Source organism: Lissotriton vulgaris, chromosome 1_2 (genome assembly GCF_964263255.1).
Source record: "Lissotriton vulgaris chromosome 1_2, aLisVul1.2, whole genome shotgun sequence".
NCBI classification, from domain to species: Eukaryota; Metazoa; Chordata; class Amphibia; order Caudata; family Salamandridae; genus Lissotriton; species Lissotriton vulgaris.
Window position 1 is genome coordinate 282,371,216 of NC_141686.1, and position 25,483 is coordinate 282,396,698.

Below are 25,483 nucleotides of genomic sequence, written 5' to 3' on the forward strand. Positions count from 1 at the left end.
TGAATTTTTTTGAAAGCTGCCCAATTTTTCTTTTTGCATGTGATATATCGAACAAGCCTGCTTCTGTGAGTTGCGCGTGTGAAAGAGGTGTTCTGTTCTCCCACGTAAACTGGTGTTACTTTTTTCAAATTTGGTGGCACTCAGTTTATCAACTCTGAAAGGATGAAATGCTGATTTGGCTGTGCTGGGAATGATACTTATTGCCTGGAAGTCACACAAACAAACGTCAGCAGCAAGCGACTGACTCACAGGTCATTCATTAAAACACGTATTTATTGAAGCATTCATTCCATCGACTCTAGCACCTCAACTGAATGGACGGCGGTCACTAGAGGGGAGAGCACTGAGTGGGGTTTTAATGCATAAAGAAATGAGTGCAGGGATAGGGTAAACTGGAATTCCATTAAAGCCCTAAAATACATTGAAACCACCTTGGGCACTGGTTAATTCTTCCGCTTAGCAGCCTGCTGTATTTAAGCTTACTGTTGAAAATGGCTGACTACCTACTAGCACTCAGAGGCGACCTTGCTGTTCAAATACAAGAAAAACAGGAACAAACGTTGCGTAGCCAATGGTCGCATGGCAGGGGAGGCGGCGCAAGATGGATGGGCTCAAAGGGAGGCCTTTAAAGAGGAATTTTCCAGGACCGCGGGAGGCTCAATGGAGGCAAAGGGATGGGGGGGGAGGAGTGGGAGGGGTCAGAGGTTAGGAGCACTAGGTTTGTGCAAGAAAGGAAGGAGGGTCAGAGTCTCAGGGCGAAGGGACGTGCAATTTTATTTATGTTAATTGATGCATTTTTATATAGCGCGGACTTTACCCGAGGGTGTCAGAGCACGTCACGAATAGGAACAATAGTGTGGGTCGTGGCATTGTTTGATGAGGCCTTCTGTGCAGGAGTGCGCCAGAAAAGGCAACCAGAAGGAAAGGCAGGATAAAGGCGCATTCCTTTGAAATCTGATGGCCTGCTTCTGTGAGTTGCATGCGTGTGTGAAAGCGGTATTGTAAATGTAAATGTATTGGCATTTATATAGCGCACTACTTACCCGTAGGGTCCCAAGGCGCTTCGACCGCTGCGAAACCCTTCCTGGCTTCCCTGAGAGATGGTCCCTTAATGGGTATCTCCAAGGTGAGACCAGGCATCCCCGGCAGTCTGGTGGGGCCGTTAGTGAAGATGAGGCAAGCTAATGCCCAGAGTTGCCGAGTGTGATCGCTGATCAGAGTGGGCACCGAGGCGAGAGAATTATCGAGTCCGCTGACCCTGGTCCAGAAACCTGCCGCGCCGGGAATCGAACCCTGGTCCCGGGCCGTCCTCTGCTCTCGGGTCTGCCGCCTCTAACCAGTGAGCCACACTACTTCATTCTGTTCTCCCATGTAAACTGGTGTTACTTTTATCAAATTTGGTGGCACTCAGTTTATCAACTCTGAAAGGACGAAATGCGGATATGGCTGTGCTGGGAATGATACTTATTGCCTGGAAGTCACACAAACAAACGTCAGCAGCAAGCGACGGACTTGCAGGTCATTCATTAAAACACGTATTCATTAAAGCATCCATTCAATCGACTCTAGCACCTCAACTGAATGGACGGCGGTCACTAGAGGGTTTTACGTTACACTACGCTATGCTGTGCTTTGTTGCGTTGTGGTGTGCTGTGTCGTCACGCTATGCTGTGTTTGGTATGCTATGTTGCGGTGCACTACTTTACGCTATGATATGGCATGTTCTGCTACGTTACGTTATGTCACACTAGGTTACGTTTTGTGCATTTGGGCAGTCCATTTGTAAAGGTCTCGTAGCCTGTGGTTAGAGAAGGGGCAAGGGAGTGCCATGTGGAGCGGTTTGAGGGTTGGGGGAGAGGAGGAGAAAACGGCGATAGATGTCCGGGCCGGGTGGTAGGGTGGCAAGAATGTAGAAAAGCAGAGCTGGAGGGAAGGGTTTCCGGAAATGGAGAGAGCACGAGGCAGATGCCTATGGACTGCAGCGGTGATGGAAGAACCGGACATGGGGGCGTGTGGTAAGACTGAGGGGGCACATTCCTTTGAAGTCTGATTGGGAGGGGGGGGCGGGGGAGCGGCTTGGGAGCGGATTCCTTTGAAGTCGGATGCCGATGCTCAGACAAATGGTGGTGTGCGAGCGGCTTCCTTTGAAGTCTGATGCTGAGGCATGGTGTGGGATGTGGCTGGCGATGATGTGCACACGCCTGGATCACTTGAACTGTACGCGATCCGCAGCTAGGTAGACTTTTTTCGGACCGCTTACTATAATTTCGCCTATTCAATCCCTGTGGGATAAAATAGGCAAGACCTAAAAACCACCCCACTGATATAAGAAGGGAATACAAACAAAGACACCAGGAATCACTGATTCACAAGAGAATGATATGTGTAGGAAATGTAAACACAACAACCAGCAAGGAGAAAGAGCAGGAAACACTAATACAAAAACACCTACGATCAGCATGGAGTAAGAGAATGCAGTACTAGAACAAAACACACCATCACAAGACAATACTCCACATGTGTCAATCATGGTTTGGCAGTGAATAAGCATATATCTTGCATTGACACAAGGAAAGATCTACCCCTCCCTTGCCGCACCCATCTCCCACCACCATAAAGGAGGTAAAGATTCTCCTTACTCTGTCAGTGTTGCAAGGATTTGGCCCACAGCTGTTAGAGGGACTGCTGGTGCCATCCCAGACTGCACGCACCAGATCCAACGCTGGTGATAGAAGTACCGGGACAGTGAAGCGAGTGTTGAGGAAGCTGTGCGGTTAGCAGCCATGGTGAGCGGTCCTGACAGGGTAGGATGCTGCCCAAAGCTTTCCAGATTCAGGATGAAAGGTGTCCGATAGTCCAAAGGCAGCTTCTCATACCTATCAAAAACATAAATTAAGAATCATGTCTCAACCATATAGGAAAGGTAACACTGTTCTTACAGGACCCAGGTACAAATTACTAACACTAGCATGTTGCTATTTTCAATAATAGTTCCTGGCAAGGAGAATCAGCGATCTTTTGGAAATGAGTCTCTGGACAACTCCAGCATAAATGATCAAAGGGTGCACCAGATTGCACACGAGCACCCAGAGCAGAAGAACTTAAAAATGCATATATAGAAGTGTAAAATATCTCCCCCTTTGAGCAAATATCCGACTCATTCAACAGTTCAAAGAATGTTAATAACATGTGCATCCTAGTCCAAAGTCATTTAATGGGCCTATGCATGGGAGAGTTTGTTGTACTCCTTGAATTTGTTAATGTTGTCCCCATCTCTGCTTCCCACAGGCAGGCTGGCTTTACTGTAAAGACAGAAGAAAAGGTTATTGTACCTGAAGTTCAGATACCGCATCTCAAGGATCTTTATTGAGGCCAAGCACCCTTAAAAATTACCTGCTGTGTGCAATGACCCTGGAAGCACCTCTCTCTTCCATCGGAAGTACAATGCAGAATCACATTATCCTCGAGTTCATGAAGTCATTGTTGTGGGCTTTGGGTTATGCAGCAGTCTGTTATAGAATGTTAGACATGTAAGAATGTGGGAGGCTCCATGAAGGTTAAAAAGGATCTGTGGTGACATTTGAGAGCTGAGTCAGGAAGAGGCTGTTGGTGGTGTTATCTTTATATGAATAAACTTCGTAGACAAAACTCTCACAAGGAGTGTTTAGAACTTGTAACAGTCATACATAGAGGGAGTCTATCAGAGTTGTCATTTTTCTACTGAATGTCGCCGTTATTGCTACATAACGGTAAAAAGACAACCTTAAAGGCTTACATTAACACTATATAAAAAGTGACATGCTCTTCAAGAACCCGGGAAGGCTTCACTTCTCATAATGCACTATACTAGTGTTGTAATCGAATCTAGACCCCTAGTGTAATATTCCCGATTCATGCCCTTATATAGGTATACTTTATCAATTCCTTATATAGGCCAAGAAATCACTACCCTATTTGGACTAAGCCACACAGCCCAAATACGGCATTGCTACTTCCACTAGGTTCCGAGAATTAACAACGATTTCTTGGAAAAACCCGCCTTCAGCAGTTAGGAACTTCCCCCTGCTTGAATATTAAGTTCTCCAAGAACTACTGGCGTTTTCCAAGAATTTATCCTTTGAGTGACGATATTAAGTCCAAACATGCGTCAAACTTGGCACCTTCAAAGTATAAATATGCTCAGGTTTGCCCAGTCAAACACACAGTGGTTTGGAGCAGATCGACTATCTACTTGCCCGACGCCCTGCAGCAGCAAGTGCCGAAGGAAGCCGACCCTCCCGCTGACGCACTGAGAGAGACGCTGTCTTTTCTCTTGACGAGAAATCCAGCTCCAGTGTTTCCGGCTTACCCTTGCGGGTATCTGAGAAATCGAGTTCTGAGATAGAGATACAAGCCCTCCTTCATTTTAAAACCAAGGTACAGAGCTGATTAGACCTCTTAGAGAATTCTTGGAATAGATTCCTGGCAGAGAACTACTGGTCATGGTTGATGACAGGCTTACTTTTCTTCCTCATGCAAATCAGATTGCCTCCTCCGCATTTTATAAACTACGAATCATCAAAAAAATCCTCCCTTTTCTCCCTACTTCAGCTGGCAAAACCTTGATCACGTCCTTGGTCTTATCCACCTTGGACTATTGTAATGCTCTATTCTTGAATGCCCAAGAGAGAGTCCTCAACAAGCTGCAGACTATTCAAAATGCCGCTGCCCGACTGTTGGGTAACATCCCCAAATTCCAATCAGTCTCGAGCACTATCAGAGAGTTGCATTGGCTCTCCATTAGGAACAGAGCTAAGTTTAAGGCTCTGTGCATTGTCTATAAGGCACTGCACAACCAGGGACCGGCCTTTCTGACTCAACTCATCCCCTACCGGCCCGCTAGGTCCCTGCGGTCCTCTGATCTCTTCCAGCTGGAAGTACCCCGTACCAAACTGGTCTCATGGGGTGACAGAAGATTTCTTGTTTCCGCACCCAAGCTCTGGAACTCCTTGCCGCTAATCATAAAGAACAGTCCCTCTTTGTGGTTCTTTCGAAAACAACTCAAAACTTGGTTATTTGACCAATAAGTAGCTCCTCCTTTAGGGCTGAATTTAGCAGATATCAGCGCCGAGATGCCCAAGGGCCTTTGTAGCGCTTTACAAATGTTTAAATAAATAAATAAATCTTAGACTACTCCTCACTTACTTCTTCCCTCGTACTAGACTTAGGTTAGGTACACCAGGGTAGGCGTATTTTAGAAGCACCAGTTGAGTACTTTTAGTCATTATTTATTACTGTATGTATTTTATACATTTTATGCACTTTATGGCTTAGAAACCAGATCATGCTTTTACAGTACTACTTTATAATAACTGTTCGAATTATATGCAGTGTACTTTATAACAAGCATTACGATTATAGCAGTTCATTTCCAATGCTTGAGAAAGAAGACTGTTCAATAAATACTTTTATTGAAAACGCCAGTCTCTCTATTTCTCTGCATCTCTGTTGAAACGAAGCATGCACGATTGAATGAGTAAAATGGCTATCTATTGTTTCCGCGACCCTAGAAGTTGTCATGTTTATGCGGTTGTCTGAAACTAATCCCTTTTTGTGAATTCGAGAAAGTTTCTAGTGACCTCTGAGCTAGCTGGCACTCACTATTAAGTTTAATATATTCGGTAGAGACCTAGTAGACCTCAGTCCTATGTCTAAACTACAGTATATATTATTCCAGTGCGCAGAGCCTATTGGAAATATAGGAACTACACTAAACTAGCAGTTGCCTTTCAGAGTCAGCTATTTTTTTTACTACTGAGAGCAAATCACATATGTGTATAGTAAGTTATGAATTAAATTCTAGAGCCCAAAGTTGCAAAAGAACATGTTAATTACTGTAACATTCTTACTGGTGGATGCTCAATCTAAGTGCAGATTCCTCCTCTTGAAAAACTGCCTAGGTACCAGACTGGATCCAGAAAAATTTCTTCAATAGTGCTCCCATATGCTGCAAAGTGGCACCTTGTGGCTCCACGTTGGCTCTATGGCTCCCAGGAAGCCGCATATTAGCACAACCCCTGCACACTGATGTCACTTGTTTGTCTTCTCCCACGCCGTGCCTCAAACACAGAGGGTTATACATTGTTGGCATTAGTGTAATGAATAATAACTTGAGACCTTTTGAGCTGCAAAAAAGAGGCCAGAAAGAGATTTTGTTGAAGGTAAGTTCTTCTGGCAGATACTACAAACTGCAGATTTCTCACCTTAGAATAGATACCACATCAGTAATTTACCAGGTGGAGGCTGTGTGAAGAGGACTCAGACCAAAAGTTCTGGAGGGTCAAGAAGGTAAAGTGCCCGTCCAGCAAGACCTGACTGTCAAGGCAGAGGTGCTTTGTAACGAGAGCACAGATGCCCATGTCTCAGCTTGACAGATGACGAGGACAGGCCCTCCAAGAGCCAGTGCAGTGGCTAGAGCTTTTAGCCCTGCTGGAATGTGCTCTCAAACATTGTGGAAGCTACTCCCTGGCCACTGCGTAGCAGATCTTGATCCAGAAGATTATCCACCTAACCAAGGTCCTCTTCTGCCCAGCCTACCTTTATTTTACCCTGGAGAACCCTACAAAAAACGTATGTTCCTTGGTACGCAATGTGAAAGCTCAAACCCCTGTTGGGATCCAGTCAATGGAACATCTAGTATTTCATGGGGTGAGGGGGAGCAAAGAATGCTGGCAGAGTGAGGGAAGGCCACAAGTAGAAGGAAATGACACAGTTGCAAAGAATGCCACTCGATTACTCAACACCAACTTGTATGGGGAAAAGACTGGATGCACTGAAAGTGACTGAAGTTCACCCACACAACGATCGGACGTAATCACAATAAGAAAGATGTTTTTTAAAGTGAGAAGACTCAGCGAGCAGCTATGAAGGGCATACAAACAAGAAAAATCAAGACCAAGTTAAGGTCACAGTAAGACATCAGAGGTTGGAGATAGTTTTCCTTGCTTAAGAATATTCATAAAATCATGTTAACAATGTTTTGCTAAGTCGGAGACAAAATATTTCATGCCACCCCATATCTCTCTACACCCAGGAGAGCTGCAGAGCTGGTGTTCTTTAAGTGTGTGGAGGCCGTGCCACACATTTTCCATCCTGTTGCGTCCAACCTCTTGCTGTCTCAAACAGGTTGAGTAGCTGGGTAAGGTGCTTGCAGCTGACTGCAGTGACTATAACTGAATTTAGTTTAGGATCCGCTCAAGGTAGTCTGAGTATTGCTGGGATGGTGTGCATTTCTTGAAAGGCGAGGTGTCACCACCTTGACTGTTGCCGGAGCCTTACCTTTCTCTTCTGCAATATCCTCTGCATAACTGGTTAGGGTGCTACGCTTGGTTGAAGGTTCTACAGTTTGAAGGACACTGTTGGTTGCGGTGTTTCCAAAAAGATATTCGGTTTTGCCATTCCTGTGGCGAGTACCTGCTGGAATGTTAAAATATTGTCCACGGGAGAGACTCTGAATGGAGAATGAGCTGGTGATGTTGGAATATACCAGGAACATGCTGAGTCAGAGTAAGGATATCTCAATTGTGAATATGGGCTATGTCTCTTACTGACAGGCATACTCTGGAGATCCAGTTTGGAAGGCTTGCATTTTCTCAGCTGAAACACAGGGGTTGCTTTGGAGGCATTTCTTGGCAGTGAGAGATGAAGAGGTTTTAGAAGATTCTAGACCTGATCAACAGTCTTCGCAGGAGATATGGAAGTGGAGCTGGATCTGGTTTCGTAACCATTCTAAAGTATTCATAAGGAGCAACAGCAATCTCTTCTCCTTTTATTTGGAGAAGGCTGTGACAGCTCAACAGGTGACACTCTCCAGGGCCTTCAACCGCACTGGAGATGAGGACACTCGAGACCTCTGTGACGTCAATGGAAAATGGACAGATGTCGATCTAGGTTTCTTTGAAGTCCACAGCAAAAAGTATTGATGTGGATCTGGGCTTGCTGCTGATGGCAAAGTGGGTTATTGTGAAATGGCCATGAGGTTTCCTTTGATGGCAAATGCGTGCTTCTCGCTGTCCATTTCGAATGTCTCGATGTTGAAGTCTTGTTGATTCATACTTTGACAGAAAACATGGAGCAGATCCTCTAGACAGTTACGTCAAAGGTTTCACGGTCACCGTTCTAGGATGTCCAAAATGGTGCTGAAGCTCATCTCTCTGAGGGACTCTTCAAAAGGTGGCACACAAAGAGCCTGGCTGGGAAACTGATCTTTATAGCCTTTTCTTTTTGTTCCTCTCTTACTCTATAATATAATAATAATAATAATAATAATAATAATAATAATAAGGGTAGCTTATAAAGCGCTTGGTTACGCAGAAGCGTGTCCCCGCGCTACAACTGAAGAACTCTGTGCGAGGTTGGAGACCAGTGATCTGTTATCTGGAGAACAGGTATGTTTTTAGGTTCTTGCGGAAGCTGGATTCGAATGGATCCAGACGGAGATGGAGAGGGAGGGAATTCCAGCTTTTCGCTGCCAGATGACTGAAGGAGCGTCCGCCCATACGGACCCTTTTGACCTCATGTCCTGCATAATAGCCCTGAGCTTGATGCTTTGTGTTCTCGAACACTTTTTCTATTTTTTTACAACTGCAGTTGTCTTTCACAAAGTGAAAGATAGGCAGGCAGACAATGCAGATCGTCTTATGGGCATCTGTAACTGCTGCCTCTGTTCCACACAAAGGACATTTGGTGAAAAGGGTTTGCATTTTGTCTGAAAATAAGTCAGGGATACAAAATCACTACTCAACAATAGATGTTGAAAATAAGGGGTGTGACTCTGCTCAGCTGTTGAGACCTTTCGCTAATGAGCCAGAAACTGGAACTAGCTCTGGACAGCAACTGTCAGTACAATGCCTTGCAGATAGGGGAGCCCTCCCAGGATTAGGGCACTTTCTCTCAATTCATAATAAAGCCCAACAAGATGCATATTTACCTTCATTTAAGCAAGGTTTTAAATGTCAGATGATGTATTTCATCTCAAAATAGGTAATTTGAAGCAATATTATAGACATTCAGGAAAAGAAAATCATCATCCCTGCTAGATTCCCATTATATACGACTACAATTAAACCCATGGATAAAGACATTCTGCAAAGTTGTTTCCACTGAAAATAACAATACAGAAAGGAGTTCCGGGTCCACGCATGCAACAGGGAAATATTGAAGCACTTATGACTATCAATGATGATTCTAAGATGCAGAAGAGTAGCTTACTGAAGACTGTATATTTCCTCCCTTCTTACACATTATCATCATGCAGCTTATTTCCTGAATGATGTGGCTTAAAGCACAATTTGTACAATAGTTGTGTCTGCTCCAGGAAGCAGTGATGGCCAGCGTGTAGGTATGATGTCTTTGCTCTACCATTGAGCTGAGATGAAGCACTTAGTTTGCGGAGATAATGGTGTCCACACTGAGCCCAGAGCTAAGCTCTCGCATAATGGAATGTAAAAGAAAGGGGATCACCTGAAGGCAGTGAGGTGGTCTGAGAGAAATCGAAAGAGGATTGCGCTGAGAGAGGGTGTGCGGGACGGAGCAATTAGGGCAGTGAGAGGAGTTTTAGCTCAGGAAGAAAATAACACAAGTGTTTAAAATCTGAGCTAATCTCGTTCGCGGACCTCTAGATTACTACCTCCTTAACTCGCTCTCCTTTAACTCCCTCATCACCTGATCCTACAGACCTGCTTTTCACACCCTTCATCTCTGTATAGCTTCATATTCTACATTATGCCTGCCCTTTCTCTCACTGCAAACCCTCTAGCTCCTTTCTACTCGAAGTCCCTCATTCTGTGTTCTCAACTTGTGGCTCTCCTGGTTATTATTCTTTCTTTTTCCGTCTTCCTTCATACCCCTTTAGATTATTCCCCTTGTTCTTCCATGGTCCCTTCTTCCTCCCCTTACATCTCTCAACCCCTCAGTATACCACTTTACACTACAAGTACTTGTCACACAACTCTTGGCTCATTTCAATGCAAGGTCGCTCCGCCTCAAGGTTTCCACCTTATTTCCATTTATTCTCCCCTTATAGTTCTCCCTTATGTCTAACCTCCTAAACCTTCTGCCTCCATCCATGTTCTCCCCTCTCACTACAATGCAGTATTTCGCTGCTGTGGTTCAGTGTTCTGATTTGTTCTCTTTCCTTGGTGCAGCATATTATGACTGCCTGGCTTGAACTGCTGTATTTACCTTCATTGGTTACTTGTAGGTTCTATGGAAGGAGTTAACTCAACCCACTCATTGTTGTGGATAAATAACAGTAAGGGGCAGAACACTGACAAGGTGGGGATAACACAAAGCAGCTAAAAAGTCCTCAACCACAATGGTGAGCCTTCTCCTCACCAGTCACTCATGGACCAATTCTTTAAATGGAGGACAAATGGCAATAACTTCCCACTTACTCAAAAAAAGGGCCTCCAAGAGGTTTCCGTGCAACACGTAATTCCAAGAACCTGGACAAACACTGTAGGTTTCAAGCACTTCATGACTAAATCAAGTTCAAACTTGCTTATTATACATTTGATAAAACAAACCTGATCAGTAGTTTTTCCAATGGTTTCTGCAGGACAACAAGGCAAGGTCGATCTGAGAAGGCAGGAGGAGTACCGGGCAGTGGAGGGGACTTGGAGGGAGAGCTGCTCCCAAACACTTTCCTCTTGACCTTTGGTGTGGCCTCCTTACTTTGAACACGGTGGGGGAAGCGCAGCTTCAGTATCTGTATCCGAAGGACCTCCACAATCTGAACACGGGAGGGAAGGAAGGAGGCAATGAATGAGTAGAAGGACAATCTCAATAAACAACAAAAGGTTAGACCTGCAAGTAATTTTGAGTTCTATAGACCAAGGAGTTTGAAATTAGTCCCAGCAGTAGCCACTGACTAAAGTTTTAGAGAGGGGAGTGGGAAAAGATGTAGCATCCTGATGCTGAGGCCCGATCCACTAACATCATGAGCACAGAGATGAGAAGCAGAGTGATGCATAAATCAAGAAGACAAATCAGGGGGTTGAGTTTGGGAGCAGCAGGCATCAAAGAGAAAAGAGGGAGCAGAGGGGTTACCTGCAAACAGTTAAGCAGATGCAAAGAGGACAACAACAAAAAAGACATCAATGTAAGGTAAGAAGAAAAGGGAATAAGAGTAGCGAGCTCATGGGAATGTGTGAAGGGTCAGGCAGGGAAGGCTTGCTGTTATAGAAATTCCCTGTGAATCTTACTAGATGACCTGAAATATTTAGAAGATTTGAGGATTATTCTGCTTACTCTGTTGACAATTTTTAATTTTCAAATGTCAATTCTAGAAAATGTCTATATTGTTTGTTCATTTGCTCTCAGACAACTTACTCAGTCATGCTGTTCCTGCTTTCAAACAAATCAGACCGAAGAAAAGGCTAAGAAGAGCATGGTTTGAGACATTTACTGAACAGGCGATTCAATTATTACATCTAATTGTATGCAAGTTTAAAACCTTGAAGTATATAAGCCCAGAGATGCTGAAAATGTGCTTGATTGTTGCAGTTGCTCTACGATCACCAGAAGTGGATATGAGGATGGTTTTTGGGCCCTCAGATATTGACAATCCTAGACGCACATTTGAAACGCTGTGGACTAAGGATATGAGTTAATATCACTGTTCAGTCAAAGAGTGGATTATTTAATATTAGTGTCACATGCCTGTAGGTTCCAGCAGCGTACTACATTAAGATTGATTTCAATGAGCCCTTATCAGTCATGGGTGGGATACCTAAACCGGTCTCTGTGGGGAACATTTTCTAAAAACACCATATGGATGCATTCAATATAACAAACCAATACATGCAGGTCAGACCCAGTTCGGTGAGCCACAGGGCAGTCAGATGGTGAGAGTTAGTTAGCCACTGGTGCCCTACGGTCCATCCTACAATAATTCTGCAAACTGGGTAAACACTTCACCGAACACCTCATGGATAGGATTTCAACAAACACCGGTTGGCAAAATACCCAAATATTCCTTGGCGATTTCAATCTCCATTGGAATAACAACAGCAACGCAGTGGTCAATAGTCTCAAAAACTTCCTTGATGATCTAGCCCTCAGCCAAACTTGCAACAGCCCTACACATAATAAAGGCTCAACCCTGGATCTAACAATCTCCAAAAGTGATGTCATTCAGTTGGAGTCAATCCAACCTTGTGACTGGTCGGATCATCATATTATTACCTTCTTTATCAAGGAAACAGTAAAACTCAACTCTGTTCAATCCACAAAACCGAAGATTTGGAAAAGAGACTTGAAAAACTCAACCCCAATACATTACCTTTCTCCAGCTACAACCTTCTTTGGTCCCCTGCAGGCACCTCCGACATCCATGATCTCACCAACCACTACCTCAACTCCATGACCTCGATAATTAACAAGGTAGCCCCCCTTCAACTGAAGAGTTTCCACTAAAGACTCTAAGCCTTGGTACAACATAGACAGTCTCTCAGAACTTTTGAACGTAACTGGAGATCAGTCCCATCCGCTAATCACCTCAAGTTATTAGGAAAATAGAGAGATGCCCATTACAAAAAGATCAAGCGCACTAAAGCAGATTTCTTCAGCCACCAACTAGACCAATCAAGAAATCGTCCCCAAAAACTTTGTCAGGGCTCGACAAATCTAAAAAATCTTACTAGACCTGCAGGTCGAGTGAGTAGACTTTTCTACTCGACCTAACAGCAATGCACTCGACCCACAAACTGATCGCATATGAATTTTTTTCAAAATATTTGCAGTGCCAACAACCACCAGCATCTGTAACACTGCCAAGCCAGGCAGGCACGCACATAGCAGTTAAAAAGTCTCCGGTCAGGCACAGTACTGTCACATAATGGAAAATCCTGCTAATAACCAGCATGCAGCAAAAATAAAAGCTTCCAGATCTCTCTGATCTGGACACAACCTTAATCATTCCCAAAACGTACTCCTGGCATTCAGAAATAGGCACTGGCAAAACCAATACTCTCAATGTGACATTCGGGGTCTACCCTGTGGATTGTAGCAGCACAGCTGAGGCTGTGTTCCCTGCAATTAATTGCACCATCTTTTTACGGAAACATCTACGATCAGGTCTCTGAAGCTCACTCACCCCTCCCAAAGCCTAACTCTCTGGGCCTAAACGTAATTTTTTGGGGGAAACTGTGGGTGTGGTAATTAGCGGTCACAAAATCTGCACAATCCGCATCTTATGAGTGACACTTTCTTGCAAGCAAAATCAAGCAATTAAGGTGAGGGAAACATACAAATATTCACAAATTACAGCATAGTACATTCACCGCACAATGTTCTACTGCAACTTGCATAAGCAGTATTAACCGCATCGCTGCTGCGGCGATTTTTGTGCTGCGCGGCTTTTTCACTTTTCCGCGTTACATGACAAGGTCAGCTCGTCATCAGCACACGCCACCCGTGGCTGATGACGAGCTGAGCTCGTTATCAGCATCGAAGGGGTTAAGCTCTGGGAAGACATTTAATTTATTTCCTTTGTACCTTCAGATAACTGATTCTCCTGACAGATTCAAGTGAAAGGGGCTCTCTTTAAGGTCCCAGAATTAGCTACGGACAGTGAGTGGTAGTAATTACATTGCTGTCACTTGAAGTTGCCAAAAAGTACGACTCCAGTAATTAGGCCACTTCAAAATTGCACGACGACGGAGGTTATAGGCGCAGAATGAATGTTATTCTGTGTTATGGTGGCACATGAAAGGATACATCACGCTAATGCTGACAGATTTTCAAATGCATTTTTTTGTGAAGTGCTCCAACCTCTTCAGGCAACGTTTGCGCTAAATACATTTACATATTACATAAATACATTTACATAGCAGCTGATTTGTTCTTTCAACTTTATCGCCTCCCTTGAACCACACTTATAAAAAGAAAAAAACACTCTTGAAAGGCTTGAATTCAAATGACTCACTCACTACATCTCAACCAACAACTTGAACAACCCACTTCAGTTTGGTTTCGGCTAACTCACAGTCCCTGACCCTGCATTTACGTTTTCAACACAGAATGCAACCTGGACATCTTAGGACGGTTGAGCCCTGACAAATTTAACATACTGACTGCATGCACTGGTCCAGTATAATAACTCCATACCCATCAATCGACAGTGCTGCCAAAGCCATGATCAGGCAGGGACTCATGGCAAACCTTTTATAGTCCTCAACTTTTTTTGTGAAGGCTTGCACTGACAGAAGTCCGGACGTTTAAAGTGCAAGTATAGAAACCCTACGCTGCAACACAAACAGCAAAATCAAACTATGCTGACGCTTCATCCGGGAAAAGGCAAGCAAACCTTTTTTAAACAGTTTATATGGGCGCAGCACGCACTGTAAACAAACTGCACAGACTAATGCAACAATCCTTATTAAGCATGCCCTGTGAACGATTCAGTCATGATTTAAGAAGGCCTACATTAAACCATATATAAAAAATACGACTCACCTCCAAATCGCCCTGCAGTCCGTCCCGACTCCGCCGAAGAGAGCGCGTGGTGGCATGCTGCGTCACTGTTGCACTTTAAGCAGCACTGCGCGCGGGGGTAGGCCAGGGCCATCATTGGTAGAGCTTTCGCGCACTACCAGATTGACGGCCCTGGGACCCACAGAAACAATAGGCAGCGCACCACACCACCACCACCACTAAGTTAGGTGGTGCGTGCCTGCTGCCCCCTAGAGCCTTCATTGCGCACCGCATGCACTTGATTCTTTAATGCCGTTGTTGCTGCCATTGTAATGCTGCCCCCTAGAGCCTTCGCCTGATACTGCAGTGCCAGATAGAACTCGCCAGGCCAGTCAAGTAGGCCTTGAAACTGACTCGACCTTCAGGAAATTCACTGGCATTTGCGAGCGGGCGAGTACATTTGTCGAGCCCTGTTTGTGTTTATCAAAACTCAATCTAAGGACGCACCTCAAAAGCTACAAGACATAGCCAGACAGCAACCCAATTGTGAAGAATTTTCAGCCTTATTTACTCAACAGACTGACAACATCAAGAAGGATCTCGTAAATGACCTATTATTACACACCGTTCCTCATACGAAAACCTCCCCTTCACTACTTTATTTATTTTTAACGTTTTATATAGTGCTAGCTCGACCCGTAGGTATCAGAGCTCTTTACATACACACAGTAAAAACAGCAGAAGGACAATAAACTACATAGTAGGCCGGCAGTAAGGAAGCAAACCACAGACAAAAATACAGCATGGGAATAAATATGCAGTGCAGCGGAGGGGTAGAAAGCAAAAAGAAAGGGCGAGAAAGACATAGTCTGGTCACCCTATATCCATAAAAGTCCAGGGAGAGGGGAGACAACTTGGATAAAGAAGACTAGGGTAGTTGACGTTGGTCATGAAAGTATTTGTTTAGGAGATGGAGTTTCAGGTCCCTTTTGAAACAGGAGGAGGGGTTACATCTGAGGACTCCAGATCCACGGTATCCCCTCAAACTTTGACCTAAAAAACGACGCAGCCTGGTCATCCTTTACTACTCACACTGAAGAGGCTTTAGGCAAGTTTCTTAATGCCCTGAAGCGTGCCAATCACCTCACCGATCCTCTCCCTGCTAACGCTGTTAAAGGCTTAACACCAAGGCTTCTGCCTCTCTGGACCAAAACCATTAACATTTCACTTCAACAAGGCTGCACCTCAGACTCCCTCAAAGTGGGACAGGTTTCACCCATCCTAAAGAAACCAACAGTTGACCCTACGGACCTTAACAACTATCGTCCTATATCCAATATTCCTACCTTAGCAAAATTACTTGAAAAATGTGTACATCACCAACTGACTAAACATATTGATTACTTTGACCTTCTTAACAAACACCAATCAGGCTTTAGAGCAGGTTACAGCACTGAATCAGCCATGACACACATTATTGACGATGCGCTACAAAGCCTTGACCACAACGGATCATGCCTACTCATCCTATTAGACCTATCCTCAGCCTTTGATATGGGCAAACACGAGAATCTGATAGATCTTCGGAAACATAGAATGGGTCTATCAGGGTCAGTGTTAAACTGGTTACCTCTTTTCTCCATAACCAAACACAAAAATTCAAGGTCAACAACACTCTTTCCAAACCCGTACCAGTAATGTTGGGAGTCCCGCAAGGGTCCTCACTATCTCTGACATTGTTTAACCTTTTGATGGAACCACTCACCGAAATTCTACATGCGTCTGAGGTGCAATATCATATGTACGCTGACGATACACAACTTTATCTTGAGATCAACACCCTAGAAGACAATAAATTGCTTAATACAACGCTCAGAAACACCCAGACTTGGCTGGCAGAAAACCATCTCAAATTGAATGCTCTAAAAACCGAATTCCTCCTTATAGCACCACCCGCCAAAGTCCCCATAATGCAAGACTTGATCAAACCTCTTACTGCACTCAAAGTTCAACCAACCATTGTGGACTCAGCGAAGTCTCTGGGAATAACTCTTGACAGCAACTTCACGATGCAGAAACACATTAGTAACGCCACAAAGGGAGCAAACTTCCAGATAAACACACTGAGGAAGCGGAAACCCTTCTTGCCAGCCAATGACTTCAAGCTGGCAGTACAAGCTCTAGTTATTCCTCGGCTCGAGTACGAAGTGTCTCTCTATGTGGCCTTCCAAAAGCTACAACAGCTCCCCTATGAGCTTCAATAAATGCTGCAGCGAGACTCATCACCGGCTCGAAAAGAAGTTCCCACATTTCTCCAGACTTAAAATCCTCGAATTGGCTAACGCTTGAAGCCAGAATTCATCTAAAAATAGCGTGCATGACGCATAAGGCCTTACATCATAATACACACAGCTACCTCGCACAGAAACTAACGATCTCTGGTGGGCTAAGATCCTCAAGGACTGCAGAAAACCTACTACTGAAACCTTAAAGGTTCAACAAGAAGAAAACATACAAACGAACGTTCTCGGGGATGGCGCACCGGATATGGAATACACTTCCCCCAGAAACCAGACTGAATGCTTCTACTGCATCTTTCAAAAAGGAAGTAAAAGCGATTCTCATGGCAAAATTCACCTGATCACAGACTAAATAAATTCTGAGATCTATTGCACCCTTACTAGTAATCCTTACTATGATAAGGGCCCAACAAAACATCCTAGTCACTTTATCTGCCCTTGATTTGATTCAATGGGATGTTCCTGTTATGTACCCTACTGCTTTTTTTGCACGAGATGTTATGCATACCTGATTTACCTGCATTTATTTGTTTGTATAATTAGCATTGCTTAATGTAAAGCGCTCTAATATCCGTAAGGATCTTGTTCGCGCTCTATAAAACCTTAAAAATAAATAAATTAAATTAAATAAACCCTTCTTGTGCTCGACTCTCAGGGTAGCGAGGAGTCCAAGGCTTCTCAGGGAGGTAGTGTGGGTCCAAAGAGCTCGGAACTCAATAGTCAACAATGAGGGGAGGAGCTTGGCTACGTTCAAGGTGGCCGGCTCCCGTTGAGATGCTCCTCCCACCCAACACCTAATTTCAAAATCCTCTGTCCCTGGGCCTCAAGGCACCTCAAGGTCAGAGGGAGTTGCTGCCGGTGTGCAAGGGGCATGGTGCCTGTGCAATAAAGCCAGCTGGTTCAATGAAGGCCACCAAGCAAACCTGCCGAAAGCTAGAGAAGAAATGGCACCGTGAACGAACACCGGACAGCTATGCAGCCCACAAGAACGCTACCCACAGACACCATCACATCAGATCCGCCAAAGACAACAACGCACACAACAGCAAAGAGCTCTTCAACATCCTGAAGGAACTCTTCATCCCCAGGTCCAACACCAACGACATCCCACCTTCACAAGACCAATGCAACTTCCTTGCCATCTTTTTCCATCACAAAATTGCAGACATCCACTACGGCTTCAATGCCACGACCACCCAGACAACCATCCGCACCGACCGCCTGCTCTCCTGGACCAACATAAACGACAACACCATCAAAATCATGAACACCATCCTCTCCGGATCCCCATCAGACCCTTGCCCACACCACATCTTCGACAAAGCCAGCACCATCATCGCACCCTATCTCCGGAAAGCCATCAACATCTCCTTCGAGACTGCAACATTCCCATGGTGCTGGAAGCACGCCGAGATCAACGCCTTACTCAAGAAACCCAAGGCGGATCCCAAGGACCTCAAGAACTTCCAGCCCATCTCCCTGCTCCCGTTCCCGGCGAAGGTCATTGAGAAGACGTCAACAAACAACTGACCCACTACCTCGAGGAGAACAGCATCCTGGACCCGTCCGAGTTCAGGTTACACAGCAACCACAGCACCGAAACTGCCCTCATCGCGGCCACCGATGACATCAGGGCCCTGCTCGACAACAAAGAAAACGCGGCCCTCATTCTCCTGGACCTGTCAGCCGCCTTCGACACCCCACACTACGCACACGCCTCCTCAACGCCAGGATCCAAGAGAAGGCCCTGGACTGGACCACCTCCTTCCTCTCCGGCAGAACACAGAGCGTCCGCCTCCACCATTTCCGCTCTGAAGCCACCGTGATCTGCGGTGTACCCCAAAGCTCATCCCGCAGCCCAACGCTGTTTAACATCTACATGGCACCGCTCGCCCACGTCGCCCGACTTCATGACCTCAACATCATCTCCTACACCCATGACACCCAGCTGATCCTCTCCCTCACCAAGGACCACCACACTGCCAAAACCAACGTCCATGAAGGAATGAAAGCAGTCGCTGAGTGGATGAAGAACAGCAGACTGAAGCTAAACTCAGACAAGACGGAAGTCCTCATCCTCGGCCCCACCCCCTCAGCCTAGGACGTCTCCAGGTGGCCGACTGCGCTGGGAACGGCTCCAACACCCACCGACTACCCACGCAACCTAGGGTTCATCCTCAACTCTACTCTCTCCATGATAAAACAGGTCAACGCCGTCTCGTCCACCTGCTTCAATACCCTTGGCATGCTCCGCAAGATCTACAAGTGGATCCCCACCGAAGCGAGAAGAACGGTCACCCAGGCCCTCGCCAGCAGCAGATTGGAGTACAGAAACGTCCTATACGCAGGAGCCTTGGTCAAACTGAAACAACTTCAACGCATTCAGAACGCCTCTGCACGCCGGATCCTCGACATTCCTCGCCACAGCCACATTACACCCCACCTGAGAGACCTACACTGGCTCCCCGTCAACAAGAGGATAACCTTCAAGCTCCTCACCCACGCACACAAGGTACTCCACAACACAGGACCAGTGTACCTCAGACGACTGAGCTTCCACACCCCCACCCGCCAGCTTCGCTCCACCGACCTCGCCCTCATCCCCGCATCTGAAGAGCGACTTCCGGCGGACAGATCATTCTCCCACCTCGCCGCCAAGACCTGGAACGCCCTCCCCACGCAGCTACGGCTGACCCAAGCCCTGCTGACCTTCAGAAGACTCCTCAAGACCTGGCTTTTCAAGCAGTAGCAGCACCCCCTCCCGGACCCCCCCCCCAAATAGCCTTGAGACCCTCACGGGTAGTAGTACGCTTCACAAATGTTCGGATTGATTGATTGATTGTGATGAGGCAGTCCTGTAGACCTATGGAGAACAGGCTGGGAGGCTTGACACTACCCAGATCCAGGAAAGCAAACTACTAGTGGAAAACGTCCTGCTTCGGAAATCCTGCTCAGGATCCCCAGAAGGGGAGCTCTGTAGGATGGTAGCACACGTTGTGCCCTAAATAATGCACCCAAACAACAATTGGCCACTGTGAGGCGGTCAGGCCCAAACGGTTAGATGGCAGAAGCAAAGATGTGAGTGGTACGATCAAGGCGGGCACAGCTTTTATACTTTGGCCACAATGATGAATAGGCCTGTATTTCTAGCCACTAGTCTGTGTGCTACCAGGGGAATACGCAAGGCTTCAGTGGTCCTGGGTGGGTGGTTCTTAATGGATGAGGAATACAGGGAAGAACGGGTGAGGTGATGGCCATGAACACTGCACCTGCATCTATGGAGCTAAAGCGAATAATGATTATTGGGAGACAGAAGTGCATGCTCTGACTGCAGCATCAACAAGGGGATGAACCTGGTAGAGCGTACTATTGAGAGTTCCCTGCAACATTAAACAACGCAGCATGAAAATCTGCCCGAACAGAGGTGGTTGCCTCCTACTCAACAATCATGAAGTAGAGGGGACAGAGGATGTAAGTATATTAGCAGGAACTCTAAAAGGACAGTGCTCAAGTATTTCTGCATCACGGAAGAGTGAATGCACCCAAGGAATTGGACAATTAATAGGGTTTATTGGAACTGTTCACAGTGTTGCTCATGATTCATGTCACAAATAAAAAATGGACAGGATGATTTCGACCACCAGAAGCCCCAATCAAATCAACCGAAAGAGATGCTCAGCCCCTCAGACGACAGGGACACCACAGCTAACATCATCTCAAAGACAGAGCCTGAAGACTGCTTTGCAAGAAATGAGAGAACAGAGACCTGAGTAACCCTTTCAAGACGCATCTCAGAGATGCCGCCAAGCCTCCATCACCACTCACCGGAAACCAGTGGATGACAGGGCAGGAGGTGATAGAGTAGCCTCACTTACAGAAAATTGCCAGGTACTGTCTGTCGATTATGATGCGTAATTCTGTCAGGAAGGCAGATTCGTGGGAGGATACATTTTGCTCAATGGGGACTCTATTATTGTCGGACTTTGAGGCATGCTTCTGCTGTCCCGGAACTCTTATTTCACGCATGCTTGATGCTACCTGTGAGATGAGCAAACCCTAGGGGCTGTTATTATTAAGACCTAGTTGCCCAATAAGAGTTAGATGTGTTGGGGGCTTGGAGGAAAGCTCGCCCATATACAGAGGTTAGTTGTATTCTATTACAACATTTATATAGTGCTTACTATACCCCTATATGGGGCAACGAAGAGATTGCTTACATGGTTAGCACCCTACACCATGTATGGTGAGTGGTTTGAAGGGTGTTGTCTTTGTTTTGATCCTATGTGTGAAGTGTTTCCATTATTTATTATTATAACAAGGAGGGGGAACGGGGAGCGGACAATATTTACCGGGGTCCAATGTACATGTCCTGTAACGTAGAAACCAACAACAAGTGTACAGAGTTCCCCACAGTGGATAGGCTAAAGTAAAGAAAACCTCTCTCTCTCAGGGAGTGTATGGGGTAGGGATTGAAATAATCCCTTAGCGGAATAAAGGATGCCTCACACAAGTCAAAGGTTGGACGGCTATTGCCATCCCACCCGATGATCGTACAGTGTCATCATTGGCTACCTGCTCCTGCGGCAGGCTGGCGATGCAATGCCCGTCGGGTAGCACTCAGTGCTACGCTTTAGCGGAGTTCTTTTATTCCTTAGCCAATGGGTGCATGTGTGTGAGGGGCCTAAAAGAAGGTGCAAAAGTGAGCGTGAGTGAGATTTAAAAGAGGTCAGTAGAGTCCATTAGGATACTTTAATAACATGGCTCACTGCCTTTTTTTAAAAAAATTGGTGAAAATGAGGGGTACTGAGGCGTAACGATTAGGGTGATCAAGCCTCATTCAACCCTCAATCAAAGTGTGGTCGACATGTTTCATGCCTCTAAGGCAATTCATCAGGACCAAAGTGCTCATCAACTTGCTGCAGATTCCCCAGTGATTGAAGGAATCGGGTATACGACCTGTATTGTGTCGCGGGAATAACCCTTCATAGGGGACCTCCCCAATACCGTTGTCCCTGATTGGTGGGTCCCACAGACTGTCCTAGTGGGGCCAGAGCTGTGTGGAAGACACCTGACTCGCTTCTGGCAAAGGGCCCTTCGTCACCTACCCAGCCCACGTCGGAGAACTCGTAGGACAGCCTCTGGGGTGTGATAATCAGTGATCGAGGCAATGGCATGATAGAGGGCCACTGCAGAACACTCCGACGCCAGATGGTGAAATAAGGCATTGTCTTTGCCCTACCTACGGCAGCGTGCATTGTCCGCAAGCCCTATACAGTGCATCTGAGCAAGAGTACAATACATTTGGTGAAGAAATTTGATGTGAAGCAGGCGTAGTCTATTATTCGGGAAAGAGTGCTCCAGTTAGCCTGCAGCAGTATTGTCACTGTGCTGTGGTGGGGTGGGTGGGTGTCAGGGAGGGTTTGAGCTCAACTTCCCAGCTGGAATTGACCTTGGAGGTGCATATGGCAAACTTGTCTTGCCTGGTCACGAATAAGCATGTGATCAGTTTCCGAGGAGATGGGCTAATCTGCAACACGTCCAATGCATTAAATAGAGTAGGGCCTGCAAGAAAATTCTCATTTAAGGCACGAAATCTGAAGTATGTGAAACCGTCAAGTGAAGTATGTTTTAGGAGTACTAATATGTGTTGCGCTGAAAGGAATGGCCCGTCTGGGTATAAATCACCTAGCTTAATGAGTCATAGCCGAGCCAATTGAGGGCCCACGCATTCACCTGCTGCGGTCGGGAGATGTGGGTGACCACTCAGTGGAATTTTGAGTGTATGGGTTATTTAAGTGGGCCCGTAGGTGCAGCCTGTCCCAAGCCCAAGTTATGCAGGTTATAGAATTTCTATATAAGCACGGGGAGGCAGGCAGGCAAATATAACACGGCAGTGAACTGGCTGGGGGTGACATTAGCCAACTTAATGGTCAATTGTGGCTGGAAGACAGCTGGGTATAGCCAGAAATTTGTGCGCAGTAGTAGTAGAGTTCCATGTCTGGGGCACACTTCCCACCCTGTTCAAAGGGGAGGTTCAATGTGACGAGTTGCACACGGCGTTTCCGGAAGAAGTGTGTGAGAAGGGGTATAGGAATGTTGATGAACAAGTAAAGGAATTTTGGAAGGTTGAGCATCTTGGCAATGGCAATTCTCTCTGCCATGGATAGTGGCGAGTACAGGCCGGAACTCAGGCCCAAGCCAAGTCATCAGTGTGTCATAGTTGGGTTTCCATATTTTATGAAAGTCTTTGCTGATGCATACACCTAGATAGTGAACTGGACTATCCTTCCACTGTAGTGGGTAGTCAGGAGTGAAACAGAACATCTCAGTAGTGAGAGGAAAGATAAATGATTTGGACCCATTTATATGGATGCGGGTGAGGCCTCCAAAACATAAGACTGGATCACACAAGGTACCTTAGCCTGAGAATCCCACAGATATAGGGTATCTTCATCTGCATACATGGAGACTAAGATACTCCTGGTGTGGAAGGCAAGTCATCTGTGTGAATGAAGTCATCTGTGTGAATGAAGTTGGCATAAGCAGGCCGCCAAGGGCTCTATCTTAATAGCAAAAAGGATAAGTGAAAAAGGGTAACCTGGTCTAGTTCCCCTAGATAATTGGGAAGGGAGACGTAAAGTTGTGATTGATGTGCAACCTAGCACAGCTTGACGTGAATAGTGTTTGATCAAGCTGATAAAGTGAGGGATGAATCTCCATCGCCTCAGCAGCTGGAATAAGGAGGGCCATTCCAAGGAACTGAATGACTTAGTGGTGCCGAGTAGGAGAGGGGCGAAGATTTTATTGTCCACATTCATCACATCATAGGGGTTGCAATGGTTATGAGGCTTCCCAGGTTTCAAAATAGTGACATCTTCCTTGTACAACATGGGGAGCATGCTAGCCAACCATACAGCCTCATTGTACACAGCCAGGAGGTGAGGGGCAAGGATCCAAGCACACTCTTTGAAAAAAGCAAAAGTCAGGCCATCTAGTCCTGGCTCCCTGTCTCCGGGCATAACTTGTATCGCCTGCACTATATTGTCAACTGAAAAAGGGATAATGAGATTCTGCCGGTGGGCTTTCCCCAGCGAAAGGAGTTGAATAGAATCCAAATACTCATCCAGTTGTGCTGGGTCATGGGCTATCTTTGAGTTACAGAGGTCGGCATTGAAAGTTGTCATGGTAAGTTTGAGGCCCTTCGGATCAGAATGCGGGATTTGAGGGTCATCGAGTAATTCCGTAACGTGATCACTGGTCCAGGGTGGGCAGACCAGTTTAGCCAGCAGCTGGCCCCCTTGGTCTCCCTCCCCATAGTAACAAGCCTCTTTGCCAAGATAATGTGTTTCTCGCATTACCTCCCCATTATATTCGTGAGCTTGAGCCTGATGGAGGGAAGATGTCTGCGTATCCTGATGCAAAAAAGGCGAGAATGAGGGCACGAATATCGGATTAGAGCCCGGCAAGCAACATTGATATCGCTATCAATACCCCAGCCTCCTTGGTTATGCATATTCCCCGAATGAAGCCTTTGAAAGCCTCCCATAATGTGGATGCTGAGGTCACTGACTGGGAGTTATGGGAGAAATATTCGATAATACTTGATCAGGTATCATCATGAAATATCGGGTCTCGGAAGGCATTAGCATGGAGTCACCAGGAGTGTGCCTGGATACCAGTACAGGGGAGAGCAAGTTCAAGGAGGACCGGTGAATGATCAGAAAGTGTCCTGGGGAGGTGCTCAATGGGGGACTACATCTTTCTTAGCCAGCCAATTCTGGACCAGGTGATGTGTGCGGTACCCATGCAAGTATCTTCTCGGTTCTGGGAGTAAGTGTGTCTCTCCACAGGTCTTTCATTGTGTAGTGTAATTGAGCAGCTGCTCCTGGGTGTGGCCGTCTCATGCTGCTGGATTGGTCTAGATTATGGTAGAGTACAATATTAAAGTCACCCCCAACAGGACAGTTGCAGGTCTCATGCTACAGATCTATTGCCATAGTTCTATAAAGAGAGCAGGACAGTCAACATTGGGTCCACAGACAGAGGACAGAATAGTCAGCCCATAAGTGTGCCATATAAAACTACATATTTGTCTCATCACATATCGCGTTTTTGTACGCCACTGAAGACTATTTGCGGATGAGAATGGCAACTCCTTATACATAGCTAGAGTAAACCGCTAGGTGTGTTCCTGCGATTCAGCCAGCAAGCAGATGAGGATTTGAGGTGCTAGTTAGGTGAAGCTCCTGCAGGAAACACATTTCAATGCGATGTTGGCGAAGGTAGCTTTACGCTGATCATTTAATCTACTAATGTTCCAGGTAAGACTCCGAGGTATTCATCTCAGCGTGAGGGAAGGTAAAGTATGGCTGTGCGGTCAATGCTGGGAGCACTGGGCATGATGGGGAGCAACAAATGGGTCACAATTTGCATGTGTATTTATGTTTTGCAGGAACACAGAAAAAAGTAAAGCAACTAAGTCCCACCTGCCTCCACCGACTCCAACCCCTCAACTGGTTGAACCATCCATAGGCAACAGCTCTCCCTCCCAAACATAGAAACAATTGAAGACAATATAGGACTACATCCCTCAGCGCTTAAGGAGGCCTAGTGTACTACCTAGCAATAGCAGGCTAGGTGGCTGAGAGAGAAAGTAAGCAAATACCAGAGGGCAACGAGGCCACTAATCAGATAGGGCAACAGGGTTTCAGCCGGGATCGGGCAGGGTA

At 46.0% G+C, this 25,483-nt stretch overlaps 1 protein-coding gene across 7 annotated transcripts in view; it reads right to left on the reverse strand.

Moving 5' to 3' along the window:
- Positions 1-25,483, reverse strand: part of SZT2 (SZT2 subunit of KICSTOR complex) — a 1,033,029-nt gene that overhangs the window by 819,791 nt on the left and 187,755 nt on the right. For all 7 annotated transcript variants that reach the window (XM_086953216.1, XM_086953214.1, XM_086953218.1 and 4 more), the window contains exons 15-16: positions 10,566-10,771; positions 2,640-2,876 (exon numbers count right to left, since the gene is read on the reverse strand). In XM_086953216.1, coding sequence (XP_086809342.1) covers positions 2,640-2,876; positions 10,566-10,771 — 443 coding nt within the window. The remainder of the gene's footprint in view (positions 1-2,639; positions 2,877-10,565; positions 10,772-25,483) is intronic.